Here is a 26,070-nt window from a genome sequence, read left to right as displayed (position 1 = left end):
TTTCTGCCATATGGAAGATACTGTGCTTGGAAAATAAAGATATATCAGAAAGATTTCTTACCTTCAGAAAATAGAGAGTTAAGACATGTATCTACAAACATGATGTATAATAAATGCCAAGGAAGTAACTCCATAAAAAGTAGAACAGTAAAGTTTGCTTTCATTCTGTTAATCTCTTTCACTTGGAAAATTATGCCATGAGTACGTCTTGTAGTCTGTTGACTTTGTTGAAGTGTCCCCGCCCTGTCCCCCACCCCCCACCCCCGCCTTTTAAATATATAAGCTATAGGATCTTAATGTTAGTGTTCCTGTTGAACAGGAAGAGCCCTTAGAAACCATTGTCCCACTTTCTCTTTGTTGATTAGATTAGGGAATGGTTGTTTAGGTTGATCCTACAACCTAAACCTAGAGAATGGGTTGTAGCCTAGAGATAAACTATGTGTGTAATACCAATCTTCAAAATGATTTATTCTCCATAAGATATGCTTTACTGAAAAAAACAGAACATTGGGAGGAATTTGTGTCATCAGTGGGAGACTACTATTTAAATAATTTATGGAGGATATTTACCGTAGAAAAATACGCAGTTAAAAATAATGACATGTCAAAAACCCTGCAGAAAGTAGGCATAGAGGGAACTTTCCTCAACATAATAAAGGCCATATATGACAAACCCACAGCCAACATCGTCCTCAATGGTGAAAAACTGAAAGCATTTCCTCTAAGATCAGGAACAAAACAAGGTTGCCCACTCTCACCACTCTTATTCAACATAGTTTTGGAAGTTTTAGCCACAGCAATCAGAGAAGAAAAGGAAATAAAAGGAATCCAAATCGGAAAAGAAGAAGTAAAGCTGTCAGTGTTTGCAGATGACATGATACTATACATAGAGAATCCTAAAGATGCTACCAGAAAACTACTAGAGCTAATCAATGAATCTGGTAAAGTAGCAGGATACAAAATTAATGCACAGAAATCTCTGGCATTCCTATACACTAATGATGAAAAATCTGAAAGTGAAATCAAGAAAACACTCCCATTTACCATTGCAACAAAAACAATAAAATATCTAGGAATAAACCTACCTCAGGAGACAAAAGACCTGTATGCAGAAAATTATAAGACACTGATGAAAGAAATTAAAGATGATACAAATAGATGGAGAGATATACCATGTTCTTGGATTGGAAGAATCAACATTGTGAAAATGACTGTACTACCCAAAGCAATCTACAGATTCAATGCAATCCCTATCAAACTACCACTGGCATTTTTCACAGAACTAGAACAAAAAAATTCACAATTTGTATGGAAACACAAAAGACCCCGAATAGCGAAAGCAATCTTGAGAATGAAAAACGGAGCTGGAGGAATCAGGCTCCCTGACTTCAGACTATACTACAAAGCTACAGTAATCAAGACAGTATGGTACTGGCACAGAAAGAGAAAGATCAGTGGAACAGGATAGAAAGCCCAGAGATAAACCCACGCACATATGATCACCTTATCTTTGATAAAGGAGGCAGGAATGTACAGTGGAGAAAGGACAGCCTCTTCAATAAGTGCTGTTGGGAAAACTGGACAGGTACATGTAAAACTATGAGATTAGATCACTCCCTAACACCATACACAAAAATAGGCTCAAAATGGATTAAAGAACTAAATGTGAGGCCAGAAACTATCAAACTCTTGGAGGAAAACATAGGCAGAACACTCTGTGACATAAATCACAGCAAGATCCTTTTTGACCCACCTCCTAGAGAAATGGAAATAAAAACAAAAATAAACAAATGGGACCTAATGAAACTTCAAAGCTTTTGCACAGCAAAGGAAACCACAAACAAGACCAAAAGACAACCTTCAGAATGGGAGAAAATATTTGCAAATGAAGCAACTGACAAAGGATTAATCTCCAAAATTTATAAGCAGCTCATGCAGCTCAATAACAAAAAAACAAACAACCCAATCCAAAAATGGGCAGAAGACCTAAATAGACATTTCTCCAAAGAAGATATACAGACTGCCAACAAACACATGAAAGAATGCTCAACATCATTAATCATTAGAGAAATGCAAATCAAAACTACAATGAGATATCATCTCACACCAGTCAGAATGGCCATCCTCAAAAAATCTAGAAACAATAAATGCTGGAGAGGGTGTGGAGAAAAGGGAACACTCTTGCACTGCTGGTGGGAATGTGAATTGGTACAGCCACTATGGAGGTTCCTTAAAAAACTACAAATAGAACTACCATATGACCCAGCAATCCCACTACTGGGCATATACCCTGGGAAAACCATAATTCAAAAAGAGTCATGCACCAAAATGTTCATTGCAGCTCTATTTACAGTAGCCCAGAGATGGAAACAACCTAAGTGTCCATCATCGGATGAATGGATAAAGAAGATGTGGCACATATATACAATGGAGTATTATTCAGCCATAAAAAGAAACGAAATTGAGCTATTTGTAATGAGATGGATAGACCTAGAGTCTGTCATACAGAGTGAAGTAAGTAAGAAAGAGAAAGACAAATACCGTATGCTAACACACATATATATAGAATTTAAGAGAGAAAAAAAAATGTCATGAAGAACCTAGGGGTAAGACAGGAATAAAGACACAGACCTACTGGAGAATGGACTTGAGGATATGGGGAGGGGCAAGGGTGAGCTGTGACAAAGTGAGAGAGTGGCATGGACATATATACACTACCAAATGTAAAATAGATAGCTAGTGGGAAGCAGCCACATAGCACAGGGAGATCAGCTCGGTGCTTTGTGACCACCTAGAGGGGTGGGATAGGGAGGGTGGGAGGGAGGGAGACGCAAGAGGGAAGAGATATGGGAACATATGTATATGTATAACTGATTCACTTTGTTATAAAGCAGAAACTAACACACCATTAAATAAATAAATCCACTCATGCTGCAAAAAAATAATAATGACATGTCTGTATGTTATTTTAGAGAGAATCTTTTCAACATACAATGTTAGGTGAAAAAGCAAGATGTAAAACAGTGTGTGTTATAGTTCATTAGCAAGTGTTTTCTTCTTCATTTTAGAGGAGAAAAAAACATATCCAAAAAAATGTAAGAATATTTTAGAAAGAATATACAAAAGTTTTCGCAGTGCAGGATGGGGCCTTTGGGAATGCGACAGAAGGTCTGCTTGGGAGACTCCTTTTTATTGCATACCCTTTTGCGTGGTTTTATTTTGTAATTATGTGCATGTTTTATATATATATATATTTGGCTGCATTGGGTCTTCATTGCTGCACGTGGGCTTTCTCTAGTTGCGGCAAGAGGGGGCTACTCTTCATTGTGGTGCGTGGGCTTCTCATTGCAGTGGCTTCTCTTGTTGTGGAGCACGTGCTGTAGGCACGTGGGCTTCAGTATTTGCAGCACGTGGGCTCAGTAGTTGCAGCACATGGGCTCTAGGGCACGGGCTCAGTAGTTGTGATTCATGGGCTTAGTTGCTCTACGGCATGTGGGATCTTCCCAGACCACGAAATGAACCTGTGTCCCCTGCATTGGCAGGCAGATTCTTAACCACTGCACCACCAGGGAAGTCCCTTATGATTTTTTTAGAGAGAAAAAAACATGTTAAGAATTGAGAGAATCAGTGAGCCAACTTATTGACATTCATTCCTCTTTGTATTTTCCACTCCTGTGCATTGAGTTAATATTTAAACATGAACAAATTCAATCTTTTTTACTTGCCAATCATTCTAATTAGGATACTTTTGGCTGCAAGAAACAGAAAACCTGATTCAAAGTGATTTGTAAATGAGAAAGGTATTATCTCTTGTAATAAAACTCCAGAAATACGGCAGTTTCTGGGTTGGTTGAATCTGTGGTTCAACAGTGTTACCAAAGTCTCAGCTTGTTTTTTGTCTCTTTGCTTTACACATCTGTTTCATCTTGTTCTCCTCATGGTTGTAAGATGATTTTTACTCAAGCCTAGGTTTCCCTTAGTCTGATTGGGTTACCTTGGATCACTTGTCTACCTTTGAACCAAAGACCATCCATCCCTAAGGAATGCCATAAGCTGAATGACTTAGACTAATCATTAAAGTGAAATGTAGGGGAGTCAACCAGTGCATGCCCACTGCATGCTTTCAGCCTAGATCATTGATAAATAGGGTACCTTTCACTAGTGTTTCCTGCTGTTGCCTTTAGCTGATGATGTAGTCATTTAAAAGGGCATATTAAGTGCCTGTCATACAATATGGTCCATTGAATCCCTGTCTAGTTAATGTTGAGTATCTTCCCATGTTCTTTTGTATGATTTATAGCATTTTATCTTTATGTGCTTTTAACCCCATGCTAGGAAGACTATAACTAATAGTGGCAGGGCTTTTGTTTTCTGATGTTGGGTTTTTATGTTTTAATTGATGCCTTTATGAATTGTTTCCTAAAATAATTTATTTTTTAGTGCTTCAGTTCATTAGACTAATCATTTCTCTCTAATTGATGCACTGAAAAATAACTTATTTTCTTTTTCAGAATAAGTTTTACATCGAAACCAAGCTTAACAGAGACTTAAAAGATGACCTTATAAAGCTGTTTACGGAACATGTTGCAGAAAAGCACATTTACAGCCTAATGCGTAAGTAATTAATCTTACGGGGATGACATAACAGTAGCAGTGTTTTGGGGTTTTTTTTTTGAATCAAAGAGCATTGGCATCTAAACCCCAATGTTGATGTCTTCTGAATCTTGTAGTGATCATAAAGCCCACTTCTATACAGAGAGACACTGAGGAATTGAAAATGTGACATGAAGATCACCCAGTGAGCTGGGAGCAGCCAGGTCATTGGACAGTGCCTTCATATCTGGCATGATACTTGCTGCCTTTTTTTTTCTCTGACATTGGGGGAAATATTAAGGAGTTCACCCGTAACTTTGTTACTGGTAATTCTAGAAGGAGTGTAATGTTAATATCTTTGAAATGGTAGCACAGTATCCTCTCAGTTTACTTATTTGTACTAAAAAAAAGGTAGATGACAATTAAGCTTGTGAGAAAGTAAATCCTAAGTTAAATAAAGCATATGAGAATTAAACATATGTAAAGTACCTAGCACCTGTTACATGCTCAATAAGTATTTTCTTCCCTCTCTCAAGCTACTTCTCCCTCAAATTCCCATTTTCTTTTCCTTAAAAGGGGAGTTCAACTGGAAAATTTTACTTTTAAAGACTTTTCCTACAATGAATTTTAAGTGGAGAGGATTTTAGTGAAATGTTATACCTTCTTAACCTTACCTTTTGTTACTGAATGTGATTATTTTTCAGTTAATTCATCCCAAATTAATTTATGTACATTTTACGTATAACTTAACCTGTGAATTTATCATTTCCTTATAGCTATCAAATTTGACATAGGTGGTTATAGTTATGTAGAAGTTGTTTGCAAATGTATATATTTGACCACATAATGAATGTGTGATTGAACATAAAGAGTTAGTGGAAACAACACTTACTGAAAACCAAACGATCGGTCAAAAAGGAGGAGGAAGATGGATTAATAGAGATAGATAGGGTTTGGGGTACATGTTGAAATTAGAACCTTGAGTAGAATAGCCTCTAAAAACCTAAAATTTAGAATTTCAATTTTTAAACATGACATTTTAAAATATGATTTTTCTGCAATGCCTAGCATTGCAAATGTAATTCACGTTGCATGTTTGAAACTACAGAAATCATTGTTGGCCAAGTGAGATGGTGTTTCCATTTTTTAAAAGGTGGGGATAGAAGAAAACAACTTATATAATTTTACAAGCTGGCTTAGATGAAAATTATGCCAAGTTTCATGGGTATTTGGTTAGTAAATTACAGGTCTTTGAGAGATGAATTAAAAATGAGCCGTTTTGAGTCAGTAGTATCTGTCATATTCATTAAATGATGGAGTTCGTTTATATATGTTTTGTCTAGAGGAAGTATTTGTATCCATTTAACATATTTTAATAATATTTTTGTGTGACCATAGATAACCTAAAAGAAAACTGACTCTGTTGTCATGTTTAGTCAGGATCACATGGTTAGACAGTGTGATCTCTTGCCTTTACCTTTAGTAAGAAAAAGTACCTGCAGTTGTAGCATTTGGGAAAGTGAGTTTCTGACTCTGATCTCAGTTACTAGAATTACTAATAACATGTCTCAGAAAAATTCCAAGAGCCTCATATATGGGTGATTTGGGGGAAAGGGAAATGATTGAGGGAGTTAGAGAATATTTCATTCCCCAAATGTAAATCTTTTGAATCGTGACGTTAATGGGAAGTATTTATAGCTCACTCACTAAGTACCATGAATACTGTTGCTTTTAGAAAGCTTTACTTATTTTCAGAACCTCCATCAGTTGAATCATTTCCGTTCATGTTTCAACAGATACGCACATATCTACTTGTTAGATTGAGCTCTACTGCACTGGATTAAAAAAAAAAATCTTTAGTGTACAACTACTTGGTTTGCCCTCTTGGGCTGTTCTTTTCTTGCCCTTGTTTATTACCCTTCAGTCTTTGGGAGAAATAGTGATAGAAAGTGAAACCTTGACAATCAATAAAGTGTTGTATCATTTTTATAACCCATTTCCTCTCTATTTCAGCTTTACTTTTAGAAGCCCAGTCAACACCATTTCAGGTCACACCTTCAACTATGGCAAATATTGTGAAAGGCCTGTACACTCTCAGACCAGGTAAACATTCATCATTTCTTTAGGGGTTGGACTTGTTTGTTTGTTTATGGCACTTCCAGCCCTATCTGTGAGAGGATAGTGTTTCTATGTGTTTTCTGAGGTCTAATGGTATTTGGATTTGTTATAGCAAAAAAATTGAGTATATACTCATCATTGTGAAATGTAAACTCAGGACCTCACTTGGAAATCTTTCTATGCTAGTGAAAACCAACTAGTTTGGGGAATACAAAAATAGTTTGTAGGAGACACTTTAGATAAAGTCGAATCTTATGTCTGGCATTAATCTCTTTTTTTGTTGTGAGGTTCTTCTTCACTTCTACCCCACGTTGCAAATATGCACGGGCGTACACATTCACAACTCCATCTTGTTAGGCCTATTATATAACTTACAAGGAATCTAGAAGTGTTGGTAAAGTTACAGTCATTTCATAAGGATAGTTTGAGGAGAAAGATAGTCAGAATAGCAGAACCAAAAATCAAAGATCACTGTATTCAAAGGCATGGTTTGTAAATTATCTTAATGTATCTGTCTTATAATAAAAACATTGTGGGACTTCCCTGGTGGTGCAATGGTTGGGAATCCGCCTGCCAGTGCAGGGGACACGGGTTTGAGCCCTGGTCCGGGAAGATTCCACATGCTGCAGAGCAACTGGGCCCTTGTGCCACAACTACTGAGCCTGCGTTCTAGAGCCTGCGAGCCACAACTACTGAGCCCTCATGCCACAATTACTGAAGCCCATGCACCTAGAGCCTGTGCTCCGCAACAAGAGAGGCCACCGCAATGAGAAGCCCGCTTACTGCAATGAAGAGTAGCCCCTGCTCGACGCAACTAGAGAAAAGCCCGCACACAGCAGTGAAGACCCAACGCAGCCAAAAATAAATAAATTTAGAAAAAAAAAAACCCATTGTGAATTTAAAGGACTCTCAAGATGCTTTTGTATGTATCTTTCTGTTTTTAACCCAGAGCCTCAAACTTAGCATAGTTGTCTAGCCAATTAAAAAATGTCCGTAGGAGAGAGATTGCAGAAGTTCAGGGTAGAAAATCATTTTTCAGTGTAGAAACTTAAGGTTTGCTTTTTTGACAGCAATTATCTTTTTATGAAATTCTTTTGTCATTTGAGGATTGAATGAAATAAATCGTGATCTAAAGAGCTTAACATAGTACCTGATAATGTAATGAGCATGCTAATATTAACTGTTGTTACTACTATTCAGTTGGGTCCAGTGGTTATTTTATTTTAATTAATTGATGTCTGAATAGTTTACTTACTTAATTTAAAAGATATATCAGAATTCAGCTTGCTAAAATGGAAACCAGTTTAAAACTGATACTAGGGGTAGACTGTGATACCCAGAAGTACCGTCTTTCTCGGGCTACTTTCAGCAGTTAGTGACTTCTAGAGTAGTCAGATGTAATGTTACTTAAATTTGGATCAGTTCTTGCTCTGTTCGTCATAATTTTTAGACAAATTATTCCTATAATTATTTATATAAAGTAGCAAAAGTGTTGCATGTGTCCAATAAACTGATATATTTCTTTTTCCAGTTTCTTAGAATTTTGAATTTCATTTTACTAAATGTGATGAAAATAGCTCATGAGTTTTTCTTTTAGTGCTGGCTTATGAATGATTTTTTTCTTTTGGAAGACATCCAAATACAGTATGACAGATTTCTAAATTCTCCCTCCCAAGTGGGCAGCTTTATCAGCTCTGGCTTTTATCATAAGTAACAAAATTACAGAATAAAACTAGTCATTAAGGGTAGAAAAACTTATAGATGCTTCTTTATCTAAATGCTGTTTTTATCCAGGTTTGAGCTCTTGTAATAGGTTTCATACTACTTGTGAGGAGAATTCTGTATTTGAGAACTGTCCTTTTGAAAAGGTGAATTTTATCACAGACTAACCTTTTGCTGTCCTAGCTGTTTTCTGAGATACTATTAAACATACTTTGACGTTTACTTGTCTTGCCCGGGCCCAAAGCAGATTTATTCACCTGACAGATTATGGTTAAACTATTTTAAAAGTTGAATTTTAAATGTAAAAGTTTCTTTCATTGCAGTAGTTCTTAAGTGCTGATTTTTATATAATGAATGCATCTGAATCACCCAAAAAAGTTTGTTAAACTGTAGATTCCTGTAGATTAGGGCCCTAATCCTTGGAGATTCTGATAACATCTATTATTTACATGTGTTTCTACCTAGTGTTTAGAAGCTCAGTCTAGGAATAGTTCCCATCATCCCATGCTGCACTTCTTCATTGAATACATGCACTTTTCATTGTTTCTTTATCTTTATTTTATGCCTGGTGTTCCATAAAATGTCAAACTGGTTTGACTCCTTGCCAACTCTGACTGATGGGTTAGTGGTTCCCCAGGGCACTGAGTTGAGACTCTTTCTAAAGCCATATTTGAACTGAGCTTGAAGGAGGGACACTATTGAGAACATTTTGACATGAATTTGTACAAAGCGTGAGTGGATTGGCCTTGGTGGTGTTTGTGGTGTTGGTTTTTTTTTTTCCCCCATCTCTAATTTAGCTATTCTTTTGGGCATTTTTTTTTTAACTTGCCAATGACCCAGCATTGCATAGCATTAAATGTGTTTTTTTCAGATTTAGAATTATTTACTTAGATTACAGTTTTTAAAATGAGCATGCTGGATTAAATAGAGCATTGACATTTTATGGGTTTTATTTATGGGTTTTATATATATACAGCCAAGATGTTTCCAAAAGATAAAATTTGAAAGGGCTCGATTAAAAGAATCCAAAAGGGCATAGAGATGGGCAGTATTTATATTTAGTGCTCACTGAGTAGGGGAGGAGTATCTGATCTGTTAAAACGCTTTATAATAAAGATACGAAGTTATCTTTGTCATGTCTGATGCACATATTTTCCTTAGACTTCTCTTTGTCTTTTTATTTTGATGAATAAATGTTTATTTTTCTGTAGGTTATTCTGTTGATCTTTTATCTTTTCCTTAATAATTTGATAACCATTTAATTCTGTTTTCTTTCACTGTTATATATGTTTAATTTGCTGTAATTTAATGTGAGTCAAAGTAGGTTTATATTTTAAAAGTACTTACCAGTTATCTCTCCCATCTCCCTCTGCATTTTTGAGGTACTTTTTTTATATGTCTGCTTACTACCACATGTACTATTCTATTTTTAGGCCAGTGTATTGTTTTAATTAACGCTTTATAGGGCTAAGTATTTCCACCAAATCCCTTCCCTCCAAGTCCCCTCCTGCTCAGAATTCTTTGGTTATTTCATTCATGTTTTCTTCCATATTTAGAATTTTTGATAAGTTTCCTTCAAAAATTCTCTAGGGCTTTTTGTTAATGTTGTTAAATCATAAAAAATATAAAAATATCCACTTTCTGTAAATTCTATTTAGAAAGGAAACTTAACCTCTTTATCAGAAGGGGTTGCACTAGTTTTTTTCCCCATTTTAAGTTTGGTTTAATACATAATCTTGTTCTTTGGGAAGAAAACTTTCCCTTTTCTACTTAATGTAATTTGTCTATACGATCTCCTTAATGAATCTTTTCCTTCCCTCACAGAGTGGGTTCAGATGGCTCCGACTCTGTTTTCTAAATTTATTCCAAACATTCTCCCTCGTGCAGTGGAGTCTGAACTTTCTGAATATGCTGCTCAAGATCAGAAACTTCAAAGAGAACTTATACAGAATGGTTTTACAAGGCAAGTTTTCTTTTCCTTTTGTGACAAAGTATGTCCATTTCCTTTGGCTTGGCAGGGGAGGGATGCCAGCGTTCTTAGAATGGGAGATGGCTGTGCGAGAGTCAAGGTGGTGTTGCTGGGAGAGGTGGTGAGCTCCCTCTGTGGAAGTGCTGAAGCTGGGTTTTGATTTTATGGGAGCTGCTTCACTTAAGTGGAGTTTGAAGAAGGGATTTCTCATTGGGTGGGCAGTTAGGCTGGACAGCCTCCAAAGAGCTCTTCCAACTTTGATCTGCTTATACTAGTTTTGAATATTTGGAAAAACCTTGTAGAAATTTTATGATCAGTTATAATGTACATTTATGACTAAACTAGCAAATGATTTTATGACTAAACTAACAAATGATATTGTAACTAAACTGGTAAAGAGCCTTCAGATTCTGTTTTTCATATTCCCATTTTCCCCCTAAATTCTAGTTGTTTCTTCTTAAAAAGTAGGTTATCACTTAAATATGTCCACAAAATTTGCCCCCCTCGATTTTTTATTTTTTAAAAAATTTTCTCCTGTTTATTTTTTATTTTTGGCTGCGTTGGGTCTTTGTTGCTGCGTGCAGGCTTTCTCTAGTTGTAGCAAGCGGGGGCTACTCTTTGTTGCGGAGTGCGGGCTTCTCATTGCAGTGGCTTCTCTTGTTGCGGAGCATGGGCTCTAGGCGCGCAGGCTTCAGTAGTTGTAGCATGTGGGCTCAGTATTTGTGGCGCACGGGCTTAGTTGCTCTACGGTATGTGAGATCTTCCTGGATCAGGGATCGAACCCATGTCCCCTGCATTGGCAGGCGGATTCTTAACCACTGTGCCACCAGGGAAGTCCAGCCTCCCTTGATTTTGCTATAAACACTTTGCTAATTTTTCTAAAATTTGCAATTCAGTATCACGGCTTTATCAAAGTGCATATTTTCAACCAAAATTATGTAAAAATTTTGTGCTTCCCTATGGGAAAGCACCCTGTTGTGTCACCAAATCATTAAAGGGTACAGTAGTACTTTTTTTTGTTTGTTTATTTTTGTTTTTTTAATATCTTTATTGGAGTAAGTAGTACTTTATAGTTTCATAATCCTGGCCCTCTCCTTAGCACTTTTACGTATCTTCTCTTATTTGAATCCCTCGCCATTAAAGGAAGAAAGTTGTAGAAAGGAAGACACCTGGGTTCCTCACTGAGGCATAGTTGTGACCACAAGGAGTAGGTTGGGTATTGACTCACTTATCTGGCTGGGGCAGAGGGTGGACACTGTCTTTCATAGACTCTGAGGCCATGCTCATTCTCAGAATACCAGCCTTGATCAAGATCACTGTTCCTAAGTTTCTAATTTCAGCACAGGTTAGGAAAGAAAGCAGATAATTTGTTCTCTGTTGACCCATGGATTGGCATTTATTCCCTTTTTGTCCTGGTGGCATCTTTATTCATGTGGTAGAGGGAGCACTGAGTAATCCATGGGTCATTACTCCCCTCACTGGCAGCTCACACTGGAAAGGTTCACTCAGCCATCACAGGGAAGCTGTGTAGACAGGCCTGCTAACCCTGCCTTTCCTATTTCAAGGAAAGGCCAGTGGGAGATTCTGCATGTAAACAGCTGACTTCTCTCCCTGATGTCCGGTGGTCAGGGGTCTCCTGACATCAATTGTAATATTTCTAACAATTATTTTCATACACTGAATGAGGCCACTTAATGCTATAGTAATTTTACTCGTTCATTTTTGAAGAGCTGATATATTTATTTATAGGGTTTTTTTTAAAAAGGTATAAAAAGTACATACTGAGAAGTTTTATTCCCACCTGTCTCCTTGTCTCTCCCAGCTTTTAGGCAGCTGTTTTTATTAGTGTCTTATGATTCCCTCCAGTGCTTATTTTATATAGATATAATCGAATACAGTATATATTCTTATTTTTATTCCTTTCTTACACATTTCATTGTGTAGATGTACTATAACTTATTTAACCTGTCCCCCGTAGATGGCAACCTGAATTATTTCCAGTCTTCTGCTGTTACAGAGAGTGCTGCGTGTGTAACTTTGTACCTGTTGTCAGTACGTTTGGAGAATAACTCCCTTAAGTTAGATTGCAAGGTCAAGAGTAAATGCAGCGGTAATTTTGATTAAATTGGCAAATTGCCCCCATAGGGGATTGTGCCATTTTGCATATCCACTAGCAAAGTTTAAAAGTGCCTGTTCTTCATGGCCTTGCCTAGAGTATGTTGTTACACTTTGAATTTTTGCCAATCTGGCAGGTGAAAAATAATTAGTCAGAGTTGGTTTCGTTTGCATTTCTCTTATTATATGAGTGAGGCTGAGCATATTTTCATATGTTTTATTTCTTTTCCTGTAAACTGTTTCTGGTTTTCTCATTTTTCTATTTGATGGTTCGTCTTCTTTTCCTGGTTTCTAGGAGCTCTTTCTATAGTGAGGAGATTGATTGTTTGCCCAAGATAAGAGTTATTTTTCTCAGTTTCTTTTGACTTCGCTTATGGCGGTTTTTTGTTTTATTTGAAGTCATGCAGACTTTTTTTACTTTATGTAGCTAACTTTATCAGGTTTTTTTCTGTGTGGCTTATGTATTTGGAATTATAGTTAGAAGTTTTTCCTTAGATGTTTTTAAATAAATGCAGAATACATTGAGTATACCTCTTATGTTTTCTCCTAGGCTCACCATAATTTTGAAGTCTTTTATGCTTTTTCTCATGTTTTATTTGAATGTTTGCTTTTAATTTTAGAGATGAGCTTACTGATGCCTTTAACAAATAAACAGCCTTCTGAAAACTTGTATTTCTGTGAAGCAGTGTAGGAAGATAGCTCTTGTAGATTTCTCTGAACATCTTGAATTCACCTTCCAGAAGAATGTGTGTAACTATTTAAACATATCCAGAGAGTTTTTTTTGTTTTGTTTTGTTTTTTGCGATACGTGGGCCTATCACTTGTTGTGGCCTCTCCCGTTGCAGAGCACAGGCTTCCGGATGCGCAGGCTCAGTGGCCATGGCTCACGGGCCCAGCCGCTCCGTGGCATGTGGGATCTTCCCAGACCGGGGCACGAACTCGTGTCCCCTGCATCGGCAGGCGGACTCTCAACCACTGCACCACCAGGGAAGCCCCAGAGATATTTTTGTAATCCTAATTTTGGAACTGGAATAAGAGAACAGGGTGCAGGACTGTTTGGTGTGTAGCTGCTTGGGATGACTGACTCCATAAATAGTCTCATTTAACATTGCCTTTGAAGGACTAGCCTAGCACTGTTCTGACAAGGCCAAGTTGGTCATATTCAGGGAAACGCCTTGGACTTTTGGTGTAAATATGAACTTTTGTTTCTCTTAGTGGAATTCTTTCATATGAAATTTAAATGCTAGTATTCCAAAACTTGATAAAATTAAAATGTTTTATTTTACAAACTGAATTGAGCCATTTCTAGAATTAAGCTAACAAATTATTATACATTTACTATGAGGATTAAAGGCTGCCTCGTGACTTATTCTGATGGGTGCTTTGCACAGAGTAGGCCCTGCTTTACCTGACATTCTGGACTCATGCTGGACTGGCTCAGACTGGTCAGAAAGGGTGTGCCTGCACCATATACTTAGCAACTGAAGACAGTTTGCCTGTGCTTCCAGCACTTGTGTATGGACCTTCCATATTCTGCCCTGCCAAACTTGATGCTGCCTTTGACCATTATTTGGCTAGGATTGTTTTGGAAGAAATGATGTCCACTGATGCAAAAATATAGTCTAAGCTATCTAACAAAAATTCTGTTACTGGCTATCCTGATATGAACAGTCATTTTATGGTTTGTATCTAGCCAATCACATGATTCCTGTTCAGCTTTGCAAACTATTTTTTTATTTAAGGCTGTGTTCCATTTATGTGATATAGGGAGTAAGCAGTGCACAGCTTTAATGTGGATGGCACAGAGAAAGTCTTTGAAATGTTTTGAAATAATATGTGAATATTATCAAATATATCCTCTTTTGCAGTTAATGGACAGATTCTCGTTTGGGCTGGAGTTTATGTGAAACATCTTTAGGTTCATGGAAATATAGCGTGGAGTTATTTCAAAGCTAGAAGTAACGTACAAGCTAAGAGCAATATTTTCTTTTTATGTATTACCTGCATAATTGAATTGCTTATTGGGGGAAGGGCAGGTTGGTGTTTGTTGTCCAAGATTACATTATGGAAGATAAGCTCGTTTGGGAACGTCTAGCATGCAGTCTCTCAGATGGAGCATCCTCATTCAGACCAGCCTATGGGCCTCTTCAGAGGGTCTACCAGATAGCTTTTAAAGGCAAGTAAAATGTTCTTGCTGAGTGATTGTTACCTGGATTTCTGGAACAAAATAGAACCTTGTTAGGAGTATTATTGGTCTTTTAGCTGAGAGGGTCATTCCTAGCTGAGAGGATTGGGGCTTTTTCATTTAGTAGCAGGGGTCTGGTTTTGAGGGCAGCTTATAGCTTTCTAGACTTGTAGCATTATTAGGTAATGTCTCTGGCAGCCTCTCGCATGCATACACCACACTTACATTCTTTGTGCCTTCTGTTGTTTTCACATCTGCATTTTTCTCCTGTTATTTTTGCATGTTCCATTTTTAAAAAAATTTTGGGGGGTGGGAATGAAGGCTGTCTGTAGAAGTTGAGGTTCCAGATACAAGGTCCATCCTGTATCTTCCTTTTTGCTCAGCATTAACTTACTTGTTTCAGAATATTTGGTGAATGCTACTGTGATGATACTAGTGTAAGACTCTCAGCAGGCTTTGGCCAGATACTGTGTTAACAATAGAGGTGTTTAAAAGCAGTATTAAGGCGGATCTGTTTAGGGCTCTTTAGGCTGTCTAAAGCTAGTTTGTGCTAAGTTTTCCTCCAAATGCTCAGCCTAGAGAAGAACCCTGCAGAGACCCTTTGGTGTGTTCTCTTCCTGCCGGTCCTTAAGACTCCTCACCCAGCTCAGCAAGAGGTTTCTGTCCTGGTCTTGAGTGTAACCAGAGAAAGAAAGTGGGAAACTTTGGTAATCTGGAGGATTACACAAAAGCATGAAATAATTACTTGGGCTGCATTTTAATCCATCTGTAGAGGCTGTTTATGAATTATTCACTTATTAATTCAGCAGATATTTTGTATTTTCTATTATGTGCTAGATGCTGCTCTAGGTACTGGGTGAGCAAGACAGGCAGAGTTCCTGTTTTTATGGAGCTTATGCTCTGCTGTTGGGAGTTAAGTAACAAACGTGTAAACAGATTATTTCAAGTAATAATAAGTGCTAGGCAGAAAATGAAACAGATTATGGGATAGAGAGTGAGTGACCAAGGCATGCATGAGGGGCTGTTCCAGCTAACTTGGTGATGTAATGCCCCTAAGGAGGAGAATTCCAGCTAAACGTAAGGAGATAGCCATGTGGCTAACTCAGGGGAAGAGTGTTGCAGGCAGAGAAAGTAGTAAGTGCAGAAGTGCTAACATGTCCAAGGGACAGAAAGAGAGCCAGAGTGGCTGAAGTATAATGAACAGGGGTAGAAAATGAGCTTGAAGAGGTAGGCAGGAGCCATATCTCACAGGACTGGGAAAATGATTTTATATATATATAAATTTATTTTATTTATTTATTTATTTCTGCCTGCATTGGGTCTTCGTTACTGCGTGTGGGCTTTCTCTAGTTGCGGCGAGCGGGGGCTACTCTTCGTTGAGGTGCGTGGGCTTCTCCTTGCAGTGGCTTCTCTTGTTGCGGAACACGGGCTCTAGGTACGCGGGCTTCAGCAGTTGTGTCTCACAGGCTCTAGAGCGCAGGCTCAGTAGTTGTGGCGCACGGGCTTAGCTGCTCCGCGGCATGGGGGATCTTCCCGGACCAGGGCTCGAACCCGTGTCTCTTGCATTGGCAGGCGGATTCTTAACCACTGCGCCACCAGGGAAGCCCTGGGAAAATGCATTTGAATTGATTTTCTTTAACTGTGATGGAAAGCCACTGAAGGGCTTTAATCAGGGGCATGAAATAATCTTATGTATGCTTTTACATAAGATTGCTCTGGCTCTTGTCTGGACTAATACTAAGACTCTTGCAGTGGTGTAGGGGAGAGATGATAGTGGTTTGGATTGGGATTGTAGCCATGGGGCTGAGGAGTGGTTGGTTTTGGATTATGTGCTGGGACAGAATGCTCCAGAGTGAGGGAAAGAGAGGAATCAAGGATGAGCTAGGATTTTGGCCTGAGTAATTGGACGGGTGGTGGTGTGATTTATTGAAGAAGTCTGAGGAAAGAGTGGGGATGGAGTGCATTCTGGCCGTGGTAAATTTGCAGTAGATGGAAGTCGTCCAAGTGACAGTGGCTGTGAGGCAGTTGGACCTACAAGCCAAAGTGTCAGGAGGAAATCAGAACTGGTGATAGAAATCTGGGAGCCATTGGCATATGGATCGTATTTCAAGTCACAGGACTGGTGTGACTGCTGTCCTAGACGAAGGAGAATTTTACATGGTGAAGAAAAAGTGGCCAAGGACGGAGTGTCGGGCAGAGCTCGGAGTGTTTCAGGAAGGAAGAGGTCAACTGTGTAGATGTTGCTAAGAGACCGGGAAAGAAAAAGCTAGTGGATTGGTTATTATTACTCATTACTTAAGCATTTTAGTCATTTGTCTGAGAAACAAAAATAGGATTTACAGATAGCATAGGACTTAATCAGACCTCTATTTTATTATCTCTAAAGTGGAACTAGAAATTCTGTGGGTGTTTAAGATGAGCTGGTTATTCTCTGTAAAGGTTCACGTTCTTCTTTCTGCAAGAAGGATATTCATGTCCATTAAGATTCTGAGATTTTTCAGAAGCTTTAAGCAGTTTCTGGTCCCGTAATACGGCTTTTAGCGGAAGATTTTGAATTTTTCTATTCCATATTTGAAATTTGCCCTGTTATATGCAGGTCACCAGGGATGTCGATCGTAGAGCCCAGGTTTGTCTTCAAAGATGTTTTAGTCAATCGATTTCTAGGACCCAGGGTAAACCATCTTTATAGATAGTCCTTCCTTTATTTAATAGCTTTCTATATTTAAAAGATAGCACGTTTTAGCTAAGAATATTCAGGTTATAAATGACTCAGCTACTGTTGTAAGTTTAATGTCTGTTTTAAAATAGGTTGTTAGCATTGAAATACCTGCTCTACTTCCATTGTCAATTTTGCCAATTCATTTCTCCTGCTTTGTTGTGTGAAGCTATCAGTCAGTTCTGTTGACTCCCTCTTCTTTTTTTTAATCCCCAGAGGTGACCAGTCCCGGAAGAGAGCTGGGGATGAGTTGGCTTATAGTAAGTAATGATGTTCCTTACCATCCTTGATGGTTTTGTGATGTAAGGCAGCCACTGGTTATAATGATATCCAGTGTTCTTGATGGTGGTCTCCAAGGGCACTGTGTGCAGTCAGGGTCAGACTGTTCTGTAAGCTGTGGCAGCTCTGAAGCCCAGTCGCTGGTGGCAGTTTTCAGGCAGTTGTCAGGAGGCTGCCAGTTCTTTAGTCTCCACTAGAATGAGATAAAGGGCCCAGACTCAGCTCCTGATGATTTGGTCCCCTTTCACTTCATTCAAAACCACATGGTTTTGAGGTTTTCTCTGGTCTCCTTTTGGGGGATTGGGAGAGGGGTGAGAAATATGTGTCAAATAAACAGATTCCTACCATTATCAAATGCTGTCGGCTGTTGATACTTTAACTCTTCTGATGTTTTTTTCAGACAGCTCATCAGCATGTGCAAGTTCCAGAGGGTACAGATAGTGAATGTATTGAATGTACTTTCCTTCCTGAAAAGAGGACACACTGGAGCTGCAGAGACTGTATTCAGAGCGCAGCGGGGTCCTGCAGACACTCAGGAGCTCTGTCACCAAGCTGTTCTTGGAAAAGGATGTTGGAGTTCTTACTTTGGTTTGTAATTTTAAAAAACAAAAAACTAACAAAAAACAAAACAGTTGCTGCTAGACTTGGGGATGATTTTGAAATGGGACAATCTTCTAATGACTTTATCTACAGATTCCGTGAGGAACAAGCGTCATGAAGAGTGACCATTGCTAAGTGAGATCCAGCAGCCAAAGTCAGCAGCTTCCTCCAAAAATATAAGAGCAGAAGAATCTTTTTTATTTTTTTTTAAAGCACTTGTTTTGTTCATTTGCGGACTTGGCACTTTGGCATGTTGGTTTCATACAGAAAGATATCTTTTGCTTTAAAATCAAGCAGATCATTACAATACAGTATTTTTCACCCCTAACCAAAACAAACCCCTTTAAAAGAGTTGGTCTTTGTTTAGCATTAGAAAGTCTTCTTACAGGAAGATGCTAACTCTGCTTCCAATATAACTTCTCCCCCCCACCCCCGCCCGCACCATCAGTTCACAACTTTTCTACTCTGTGCCTTCAGCTTTGTGCACTTTGCAGCTCTGTGACCATGTTGTCAAACTCACAAATGCTTCCTGAAAAAGTTGATGGTATCACAGACTAACTTGCCGAGATGTCAGGTGTGACTTCATAGCAGGATGCTAAATAAGTGGGAAAATAGAAACATGTTGCACGTTGGTCAGATTTCCTCCTGCCTCACCGTGGCTTGTTCATGTTAATGTTGGGGACCAACTCTCGTAGACCATTTCCATTCCCTCCGTCACTTAACATGCTCTCACCGACTGCTGGAGTGTTGGCATTACACTAGTTTAGGGCTGGCCGGTACTTTAGCACTAAAGCTCCCTTTTTAATATTGTTGAGAATTACCCAGTGGTAAAAGCTGATTCCTGTGATGCTCTACGAAGCAGATACGGTAATTAAATTCACACACAGTCAGTGGTGTGGGATTCCTGATCGATTTCATTTTTATGGGTGAGATAAGTACTTAAAAAAAGTTTGCAGGGGCTTCCCTGGTGGCACAGTGGTTGAGAGTCCGCCTGCCGATGCAGGGGACACGGGTTCAGGCCCCGGTCTGGGAGGATCCCACATGCTGCAGAGCGGCTGGGCCCGTGAGCCATGGCCGCTGAGCCTGCGCGTCCAGAGCGTGTGCTCCGCAACGGGAGAGGCCACAACAGTGAGAGGCCCGCGTACCGCAAAAAAAAAACCATTAAAAAGTTTGCAGTCTGCATCTTTTAAAACATCATATTCGAGTATAATAGAGAAAAAGTAGCACTGCTGTTTCAAGGCCCCCTTCCGGCTGTGGCCAAGCTATATTTTCTGTTTCCATACACCCACAGTGCTACTTAGTTCCTTGTAAAAGACTCTGAAGCTTATGCCAAGTTGTTTTTGAAAGGCAAAGTAAAATAGAAAGATGCGGCAAGGGAAAAACAGTTTTGCTTAAATCTAAATTGAGCATGTGCTTGACTCTCTTTGGCTGTGTCAGCTATGTTAGACTAATATTTACGTCTTCAGAGGACTAGGGGCAAAAAAAGGCACATCGGGGTACCGACCATCACGCTTCTGATTTTCGGGTTGTTCGTAGAGTTGTCTCTGCCAATTCACTTGGTCCTTTTTTGGGGGAGCAGGCTGGGGGGCGAGTTTGAAGTGTTAGGAGCAATTCAGTCATCTAATAGAAGTCCTCTGTTTGTAACATGAGTATTCAGAGAAGTAAAAGTAAGGTCATCAGATTTATTTTTTTAAGTACTTATCAACCAGGGTTGGTGGATTTTGAGGAGGGCTTTGAATTGGGCTCATTTCACTCTGTGAGCATCTTGGGTTATATTGAGAAACACTGAATTACTGTAAGAATATATACAGGCTCTCACTGTGCCCTGTACAGTTTGACTTGCTACACCAGTAACATTCTGATATCAAGGAAGAATTCAGTTTTATCAAGAAGTTCAAATTTTACTTTACTCAATGGAATGCTTGCTGCAGGCTTATAAATAACACCTGCAACTGAACTCTTGAGCGGTTTTAATAATATTTTTGAAAGGAGTGAAATTGGAATGTTTCTTTAAATGTGGATGAATTTTTCAGTATCTTAGTAATATACCCAAATGCTTTTTCCGGGAAGGGAGTATTCTTTGGCCAACAACGGAACTTTCCCTCTAAAAGCATTGTATTAGGATGTGGATAGGCATTAAAATCTTTGGATGCTTTTTGCATTATTAAGTTAATGGAGAAATATTTTGTATTGTCTTTTTATTATTACGTATGTGTTAACAAAGTGGGCAGAGTAAAGTTTGCAGAAGTTAGTTTCTCTGTACATTTTTGCACAGTGGCTGCAGCTTGCTGTGGGTGAGGGCTTAGTGGCACAAAGCTGTGATTGGAAGGCACTGTAGAAAGAATATACACATTCTCCCAGTGCATTCGACCTGCTTCTTACTCATTTTGGCCCCTTGAGGTACATTGCAGTATGAAGAAACTATTCCTTTAAGTCATTGTTGACCTTGCTTATGTAATTGGGATTCTTAACGAAAGTCTTAGTTTGCAACATGAGGGGAATGAGATTTGCCTCCATTTTGTATTGACTAAGCACTGTTTGCCTAAAAGTATTTTCTTCTTGTGTTTACTTGTATTCTTCTTGCCAGTACAGTATATAGTTTCTGCACTCCAGTTAAACACTGGCTTTTTGTGGGGTCCAAATCATCGAAGGCAGAAAATTGTAAAGCAGGTTGATTGTCTCATGAGTCAACACATGCAGTTGGTTTGGCCATACTGACTAGTGTGTGTGTGTGCAGCCTGAAACCAGACGCTCCAAAGAAAGCCAGTTCACTCACCTTGGAATGATGACACGTAACATCAGTACATGATCGTCGTTTTGAGAGACGGTGCTTATTTTAAAGGTTGGCGTTAAGCTTCAGTAACAGTGTCATCTCATATCCTCTGTTGTCACAGCTGCACCCTAACCCAACTGCTTTGTTTTCTGTGGGGCAGAGAGCGAAACCTGGTGTTGTGATTCTTAATCTACTAGTTCTTAGGTAGAGTTAGTGAGAAGAAACAAAAACCTGGGTGCATGAGTTGTGCATTATTAAATTTTGTGGAAAAGTTACTTTTTTTTCCTGTCCCTTTTGCAAGTTTGAGGAGGTTCCCCTCCCTTTCTTTGGGGCATGGGATGAAAGCCAATTTGTGAGTAAGTGAGATTGCGGAAGACTGGATGCCCCGTGGTTGTTAACACCGCACGTGCATCTCCAGCACTACAGCCCCGTAAAGCTGTCACTCCCCGTGCTACATGCCATGCTTTCTGTCAGGCTGCAAATTTGCACACATAAAGAATTCCTCAGGAAGAGTTTGCACATGCATCACCTCACAATATTCTGTACTGACCGAACAAGGGATTTGAAAGTTTTTCAGCACAAAAGGAGAACTTCAGAGTGGTGGTCTGTGCACATGTAACTAGCAAAGGTAATGGTGATCTGACAAACACGATTGGTTTCTGGAGTGAACCAGAAGGTTGAACCAGATTGGTTAGAAAGTGAACAGGAGCGCTTGTATCATAGTATTTAAATAAGCCTGTTTAATCTCCCAGGGTAGCCCTTCCAGATTTTGTCATCTTCTCATTGAGACTAGCTCTGTTTTCTTTTATGTTTCTTCTGTTTTATTGCAGTTTATTATTTCCATGATTATTATGCAAGAGGCATTGCCCTTGAGCGAAAATTCAATTGTCTAAATAAAGCAGCTATTATTAGATAACATTGTTTTATGAATATACACTAATCTGAGATATTAAAAAAAACTTTACAATTAAAAAGCAAAACAGAACCTCTACATGAGCTATCCAGTCATGGTTTCGATGTTTTGGGTTTTTCTTTCTTTTTTTTTTTTTTTTTTTTTTTTTATGGTGTCTCTTTGAGCTTCAGAGTATTATGTTTACTTTAACCCAGGTTTAGGCCTCTTAAGGAGACTTGAAAATTTAAGATCGGAGTATGAATCCCTTGACTGACACCTAGAAGAGGTTTATAAGGACCTTTTTGGTTGTGATTGCTGTTTTCAATAAGATTGCATAAGTTGAAGTTCATGTTTATCAGAAGTTAAAATAGAGGTCATAGGAGTTTGTGGAGAAATGGCTTTCCTGTTATTTTCATTACCTTGTTGAAATTTGCCCGTTTCTGGCCACCAGGATATATGAAAGGACCCTTGTTCTTTCCAAAGGAAAGGATTGCTCTTCTGTCCCCACTGTTTATTAACCAAGTCATTGACACTTTGCCACCTCCACTGGCCAAGACCCTATTTTGAACCTCTTTCCAGAGCTAAGTGGCACAAGTACATATACTGTTTCTACTTAGGTTGGTGGAGTGGCTGTGGGAGAATTAAAGAAAATGCTAGTCAGAGGTGCATTCTTCTAGGACCCTAGTATATATTGTACCCCTGCTGATTGGAAATTATCTTCATTTCTGGTTGGATTGCATTGTTTAGAAATGCAATGTTAATGGCTTACAATTCTGGAAAATTTATGGTGTGGCTCTGGGGTGAATTCTGTGGTTTGAAAAAAATATATATTTTGTATTGATTCTCACATGTCATTTCAATGTTATGACCATGTACTAAATGCAGTAAGACTGGATATTTTCTTAGAAGGGTATGTTTTGTTAAACAGATGGCAATTGAATTGCTCTCATTAGTCCTGTTTGTCAATATTACAGCTGTGCAATTCAGACGTGATGTGGGGAGCTGTGGCCGGAGACAGGAATGCTTAAGAATAAACGGGAGGCCAAATGCAGACAAGAGGCTTTTGCCACCCACCAGCATAGCCAGAGCAAGGATGAAGCAATGAAGTCTAGTCTCTGGTGGTCCTTGTTTGTCGGAAAGCATAGTGGAGCTTAGAACAGGGTGTTCTGTACGTCAACTCTATTATTAATCCAAGAAAAACAAAGTGGTGGATGAAACTCCTACTGACCGGGGATTCAAAGCCACTGACTTTGGCTCTGACCTTTAACTCTTGATGGATTTTGGATCACTCCTTCTGTATTAGGGTGCATACCATCACTCTAAAACATTGTGGTTAATGAAATAAATCTTGTATAGATGTCCTTGGCCTTGTTATGTTGCTACCTGGTTTATTAGAACTTTGTTTTAATATAGAATATATGGTTTTGCTTACAGTACATTCATGATGCCTCATAAACGATAATGACACTCAGTATTCTACCACGGTCATTTAGCCCTCAGGATGAGTGTCCATCTTCACCTCTGTACCAGTGATAAAAAAAACTCTGTGTGTGTGTGTGTGTGTGTGATGATGATGATCAATGATGACCAAATTGGATTTATCTCAGGAATGCAGATTTGTTAATGTTAGGAAATCAATTAATATGACTCATCTATTAACAGATTAATGTTGTATGATCAGATTATCTATGAAAATCCAAAATATCTACAAGGCAAATTAGAAGACTTATGAGTTTATCAAGGTTGCTGGAACAAAATCAATATCCAAATGTTAATTACATTTTCATGCAGCAGCCACAAGTAGCAATGGCTTTACATACTTTAAATGTTATTAAATAGAATTTACAGTAGGAACGAAAAAGTCATAAAGTACCTAAAAATCTTAATAAAATGTATATAAGCCTTTTAATGAGAAAATGATAATTTTTAAAAAGCACCTTTGTTGACCTAAATAAATGGGGAGACTGTGATGGGTAAGAAGATCATCTAGGTCTCAACTCTTTCTCCAAATTTTTTAATAGATTAAAGTAATTCCAGCAAAAAATCCCAATGGTACTTGACAAACTGATCCTAACATATAAATGGAAGAGTAAAGGACCAAGGATATCCAAGATATTCCTAAAAAAGGTGAAGTGTGAGGGGAGCTAGCACTACCAGAGTATAAAATTTACTGTAAAATACTGTGAGTGATTAAAACACTGTGGAGTTGGCACAGAGGTTGTAAGTAGATGAATGGACAGGAATAAAGAGCTCGGGAACTGACCCACTCACGTGCAAGAACCTAATTTTTTTAAAGGTAGTCATTGCAGAGCAGTGGGGAGGAGGATGGATTATTTAATAAATGGGGCTTCAGTAATTCTTCACAAAGGAAAAAAATGAATTGGACTTCAGCCTTGCACCAGGCACAAAAGTCAGTCCCCAAGTGGATTAAAGATTTACTGGATTAAAGTTAAAACTATAAAACTTAGAAGATGATACAGAAGAATATTTTTATGACTTTGGGGAAGGGAGGATAGAAAGTGCAAACCATGAGTTAAAAGATAAATAATTTAGCTGCATTGATAGTAAGTACTTTTGTTTACCAAACATGCCACATAGTGAAAAAATAAGCCCAAACTGGAATAAGATACAGATAATCACAATGTATACATAACTATTAAAAAGCACCAGCATGCAAATCAGTAACAGAGCAAGAACTCAGGAGAGAAGCAGGCAGAAAAAACACAAGTAGGCATATCACAGAAGAAGAAACAGAAATGGCCCATAAACATGAAAAGATGTCCAACCTTATTAGTAAACAGGAAACGCACATTGAAACCATAAATATAATACCATTTCCTAGTCACCAAATTGGCAACAGTTAAGTCAGAAAAGTGGGGAGGGATAAACTAGGAGTTTGGGATTAGCAGATACAAACTACTATATATAAAATAGATAAACAACAAGGTCCTACTGTGTGGCACAGGGAACTATATTCATTATCCTATAATAAACCATAATGGAAAAGAACATGAACAAGTGTGTGTATATATATATATATATATATATATATATATATATATATCTGAATCACTTTGCTATACATCAGAAGTAATGCAACACTGAAAATCAAGTACAATAAAAAAATAAACGGGAGGAAAAGTCAGAAAATACCAAAAAATGGAGAGATTATGACAACAGGAACTTTCATCTGCTACTCTTGGTGTAAGTCAGTACTACCACTTTGGAAAACAGCATTAGCTAGTGAAGTTGAACAGGTGTATCTTATAGCTCAGGATTTCTGCTCTTAGAGAAACTCATGTCAGGTGTATATACCCAGGAAACATGCCCAGGAATGGTCACAACAGCATTATTTGCAATAACCAAAAAGGAGGGAAAGAGAGAGCCAGCTGTCCCTCTACAGTGAAATGAATAGATGAAGTATATGTGTGCAGTGGGATTCTGTGGAACCCTAAGTGCAGCGCAGAGCTTTGTGCATCAGCAGTGGGTGAGTCTCAGAAATCATGTTGAGTTAAAAAGAAGCAAGTCGGAAGAGTCCAGTCAGCCTATATTGTTTAAGGATTCGTAAGTAGTAAAACTGTAGAGAAAAGAAAGAATTATTAACATTCAAGATCATGGTTTCCTTGGGGGTGGGGTAGAGGGGAGTGAGAATGGAGAGGAACATGGGCTTATAAGCATTTGAGAATAGGGACATTTTGACCATTGTAAACATGTCAGTTTTTGAGTTAATATCTAAATTCAGCACAAAGCCAATCCAAATGCCAAAAGTATTTTAAATACAAATTAAAAATTCATTTGGAAGTATAAGCTGATGAGAAAATAAAGTTCATCGAAAGGGGGGGAAGAAGAGGAACTTGCTGTACCAAGAAAACATTTTTTAAATTACAATTTTTACACTGGTATAAAAATAGACAAATTAATAGAAGATGGTTTAAAATAGAAAGACTCAGATGCTTTTAAGAATTTTTAGTACGTTAACGGTGGCTTTTTGAAATGATTCTGATCATGATGGATTATTCCGTAAAAGGTGCTGATATAACTGGAGAAAATTCACACCATTTGCCAAAAAGAAATTGCAGGTGGACTAAAAATGGAAAAATAAGTTATA

At 38.4% G+C, this 26,070-nt stretch overlaps 1 protein-coding gene across 3 annotated transcripts in view; it reads left to right on the top strand.

Moving 5' to 3' along the window:
- Window positions 1–23,323, top strand: part of CACUL1 (CDK2 associated cullin domain 1) — a 68,760-nt gene extending 45,437 nt beyond the window's left edge. Inside the window, exons 5-10 of one of the 3 annotated variants that reach the window (XR_014297934.1) lie at window positions 4,512–4,614; window positions 6,607–6,696; window positions 10,258–10,396; window positions 17,635–17,678; window positions 18,098–18,285; window positions 22,937–23,323. Coding sequence is in view for 2 of the 3 variants with exons in the window: in XM_082674372.1 (XP_082530498.1) it covers window positions 4,512–4,614; window positions 6,607–6,696; window positions 10,258–10,396; window positions 17,635–17,678; window positions 18,098–18,138 (417 nt within the window). In the remaining variant the exon portion in view is untranslated. Of the gene's footprint in view, window positions 1–4,511; window positions 4,615–6,606; window positions 6,697–10,257; window positions 10,397–17,634; window positions 17,679–18,097 lie in introns of all 3 variants that reach the window. The other 2 variants (XM_082674373.1, XM_082674372.1) reach the window with 2 other exon arrangements.
- The last annotated feature ends 2,747 nt before the right edge of the window (window positions 23,324–26,070 follow it).

Source organism: Grampus griseus (assembly GCF_964374135.1).
Source record: "Grampus griseus genome assembly, chromosome: 16".
NCBI classification, from domain to species: Eukaryota; Metazoa; Chordata; class Mammalia; order Artiodactyla; family Delphinidae; genus Grampus; species Grampus griseus.
The sequence above is the reverse complement of the archived record's forward strand: the minus strand, read 5'-3'. Positions and strand labels throughout refer to the sequence as shown.